Source organism: Aplysia californica, unplaced genomic scaffold (genome assembly GCF_000002075.1).
Source record: "Aplysia californica isolate F4 #8 unplaced genomic scaffold, AplCal3.0 scaffold00076, whole genome shotgun sequence".
NCBI classification, from domain to species: Eukaryota; Metazoa; Mollusca; class Gastropoda; order Aplysiida; family Aplysiidae; genus Aplysia; species Aplysia californica.
In genome coordinates this window covers 1157592-1161251 of record NW_004797346.1, presented here as the reverse complement: position 1 = coordinate 1161251, position 3660 = coordinate 1157592, and the positions used below count along the sequence as shown (strand labels likewise).

Here is a 3660-nt window from a genome sequence, read left to right as displayed (position 1 = left end):
GAGAGAGAGAGAGAGAGAGAGAGAGAGAGAGAGAGAGAGAGAAAGAGAGAGAGAGAGAGAGAGAGAGAGAGAAAGAGAGAGGGTTGGGGTATTGGGGTGGGGTTTTAATATGTAGTCAATCCTAACGAGATCCGTGAGTCTCCTCAGCTGAAACGGCGCTTGGTGCCATGATTAAGTTGTTGCTCACAAAGACTCTAGACCTGGAATTTATACAGATGTGTAATATAATCCTAATTCTGGCTCAGAGGAACTCAACACAAAATTGATTACTTCCCTCACTCTTACGAGCAAAAATTTATACGTATTCATTCGTACGCGTTGTTGCTTTATATTCGTTTTTCTTGCCCAAATCGCCGATTTATAGATAGTTCAAGTTTATTACTTTATTTTTTATAGGCTTACAGGTCTCAAGAGTATTAATTAAGTTGATTTGGAGGATACAAAAGTAAAAAAAAAAACATTAAAAAAAATCCAGCTGCTTCTGTTGGCAAACGATTGACAATAGAAAAGGTATAGGGTCTCTAAAAAAAAGAGGACTGACTTAAAGGGCAATAACTCGGTTATCACTATATTGATTTCAACAAATCCTCAAGCAAACAAAATCCAGTCAAAGGCACCTCAAATTGGTAAATATGGAGAGATCAAAAATCGAGTTTCAGAATTATTAATTTTTTAAAATGCCAACCAAAATTGGGTAAAACGCAAAATTTCACTTCTTTACAGTGTTCAACTGCAGGGTCGTGATCGGTCCCTTCTAATTTCAGAACCACGACAGTGAGATCTGACGAATATGATACCATGCTCAAAAAGATTTGGAGAAGTTTGGGGAAGAGAAGGTGTTATACTAGCTATATATAGAGGCATGTTTCCGGTGGGATAGGGCTACACTCCGCTCGTCAAGGGTGGCACTTGTATGGTTACAAGAAAGGTTGGCGGAAATCCCCTTTAAGTCAAAACTTTGCAAATGAATAGTTACTACCACCTCCAACTTGAGCACTTTCAGTTATTACTTGTATGGTTTTTTTTGACAAACAGAGTCTTTGCAAGAACCCACTACAATTAGAACCGATGAAACTCAATATAGAAGAGGACGTCTTAAGAATCAACCCAGGAAGATGCCATGGGCCTATTCAAAAGGTTCATTCAAAATTTCCAGAGATGTATTCGAACTTGTAGGGAGAGAAATGGTCATCCTCTAGAGAGATTTGAATAGCCGTGACCCCTCTGATTTTATTTTGCAATATAAGTTTTGTATAAATGTGTTCTCTAAAGCATCAATAATGCCGAGATCTATTTGAAATGGAACAATATTGTGGTTGAATTTTGATAGTTGTAAAGTTATGTTTCAATTTTTATTAGATATATAAAATACTTAATATTTTTTCCAACACGTTTGTTCATTTCTATTATATTAGCAAGTTTAATTTAACCCTGATTGGAATCTATATTTTTAAAGTTTTGTTGAATGTGGTCAGCAGATGACGGAGTTGTTGCCCTTAAAATGTGTCCTTTTTTTAAGGTACCCGGTATTTGAATTTCTCCCTTTTCACACAATAGCTGTTAATTAATTATAATCAATTGAACCCGAGTCCTCCCCCACCCTTTTTATTTCTAAAAAATAAAGAATATTGTTAACGAGTTCCTGAACAGAAACCATAATTATATATAATCATTGGAATTTGTATGAAGTAAACTATCCATTCAATATGAACAGAATTAAATCAATTCAAAGTTGTGGAACAGTCTAGAAAAAGTGAGGTGAAAGGATGTCGAAAATGGATACTGTAGAATGGTACCATAAAAATACTAGTATTCTGAAGAGTGTACTGCAGAGCAGTTGTTTATTATATTATAATATATGCCACCATCACGCGATTTGCATGCTCTTCTGGTTTGGTTATTCGTTCCTCGCCGAAACAGTGTAAAAAATGAACACATCATCTATGTTGAGGTGAGAGTAAATCTCCCAGAAGCCAAAAAAAAAGATTAAATTAAGACAATACAATATCAGTTCAGATTTGAACCCCAACCTCTGGTTTATATGTGTAGAAGATTGTGGACTTCGCCTGCTTGCCACGGAGGTGAGCCGTGCCCATGTGCTGGAAGTACGGCCACTACCCTGATCTTCAAAACTCGCATTCAAAAAGGGAATCTTGACTTCTCACATTGTCCCACGGTATGAGCAATGCTGACATGCCCAAACTGGACACTGTAACACTACGTCACCCCACAGTTCGTTGCAGCCTGATCACATTCTCGTGCAAAATGTGAATTTTACTCAGAATCATGATCAGAAAGAAAAAAATTCACACACAAAAATCTGGGAGGGAATGTAGATCTCCGATCGCCGTCACTTGTTCATAGCATGGCGATGTGAAGAGACAACGTTTTTAGCTTTTCCGTCAATTTTTAGCTGTGTGTGTGTGGAATGTTTTAACAAGTTTGGGTTCATGTCTTATGTCTTCTTGTGATTTTTACTATTTCCCTTATGGTGATAAAATAGTTATTATGAAACAGTAGCCTTCTATTGCCTTTTCTGTGACAACGAACATCTGTTCTGTGTGCTTCAATTAAATTCGAAATTTTGGATAACAAGACTCTTGTGGACACAGGTAATACATCTTCAAAACCTGCACTTGTGTATGGTTCAACGTTTTGCCACAATATCAAAATCTATACAGCTACAGAGCTGTTTCATGGTTGTATGACTTATTCAGACTAATTTCAACACGTCATTTCTTATCCGAAAATTTGAAAAGCTCTACATTTCAATCTGAGGATAACTTTTTGATGAGGAGCACGTGGAAAGGAATACCAACGCCGGAAAAATAGTGTCAATTTGTTTGTCAAAAGTAAAAAAGGTAAAGTTCAAATGAAATAGAAAAAATTGGGAAATCATTCTGTCGTGCTCTCATCCTGACTAACCAAAACCTCACGATCTCACCACTGAGTGTAGTCGTCGATCACCAGAACATTCCAAATGATGCGTGACGTCTCATCCCTTCGTCAAACTCATCTGAGGTTTTTCCGGAAGTCGGCAGAATCCGTTCTCACGGATTATTTCAGCATCGAGCTGCAGAAGGAAGTGGGCAGTGGCTATGCTGGGACGGTCTACAGGGGCCTGAAGACCCGGGGATCCAACAGGGAGGAGGTAGTGGCTGTCAAACACATACGTAAATCCAAGGTCAAAGGTCATTTGATAGACAATGAGGTACGTCTGCTGCGGATGGCCCAAGGAAACCATGTGGTGAGTGATAGTAATTTTTTTTTTAAGGGAGCGGGGGATTCAGCAACGAGCGACCACAGTGATACAGAGTAAAATAGATGGATATGGTTAGGGTTATGGTTTGGGGTAGTGGTGAGGGTTGGGGGTTGGGTCAGGTTTGGGTTATCTCTCTTTATTGTGTTCGTTGGGATGGTTGCTCGTTACGGAAGTCCTTCCCGAGCGACCATAATGAAATATTTTTTATTAGGGTTAAGGCTTGGGTTTAGGGTTTGGTTTGGGTTTGGGCTATGGTAAGGGTCGAGATTAGGGATAAGATTAGGTCCATTCTTTAGTGTCTTTGTTGGTGTGGTTGCTCGTTACGGAAGTCCTTCCAAAAATGTATTTGAGTGTACATGTAGATTCTAGATTTGAGGGAGATTTTTTTTTTTTGGGGG

General features: G+C 38.6%; 1 protein-coding gene across 1 annotated transcript in view; it reads left to right on the top strand.

The window, feature by feature from the left end:
• Positions 1-778: 778 nt before the first annotated feature.
• The window catches only part of LOC101860487 (testis-specific serine/threonine-protein kinase 4), a gene marked incomplete in the record, with an annotated part of 21463 nt that continues 18581 nt past the window's right edge, over positions 779-3660 (top strand). The window contains 1 exon segment of the mRNA XM_005094152.3: positions 779-3247. Coding sequence (XP_005094209.2) covers positions 2981-3247 — 267 coding nt within the window.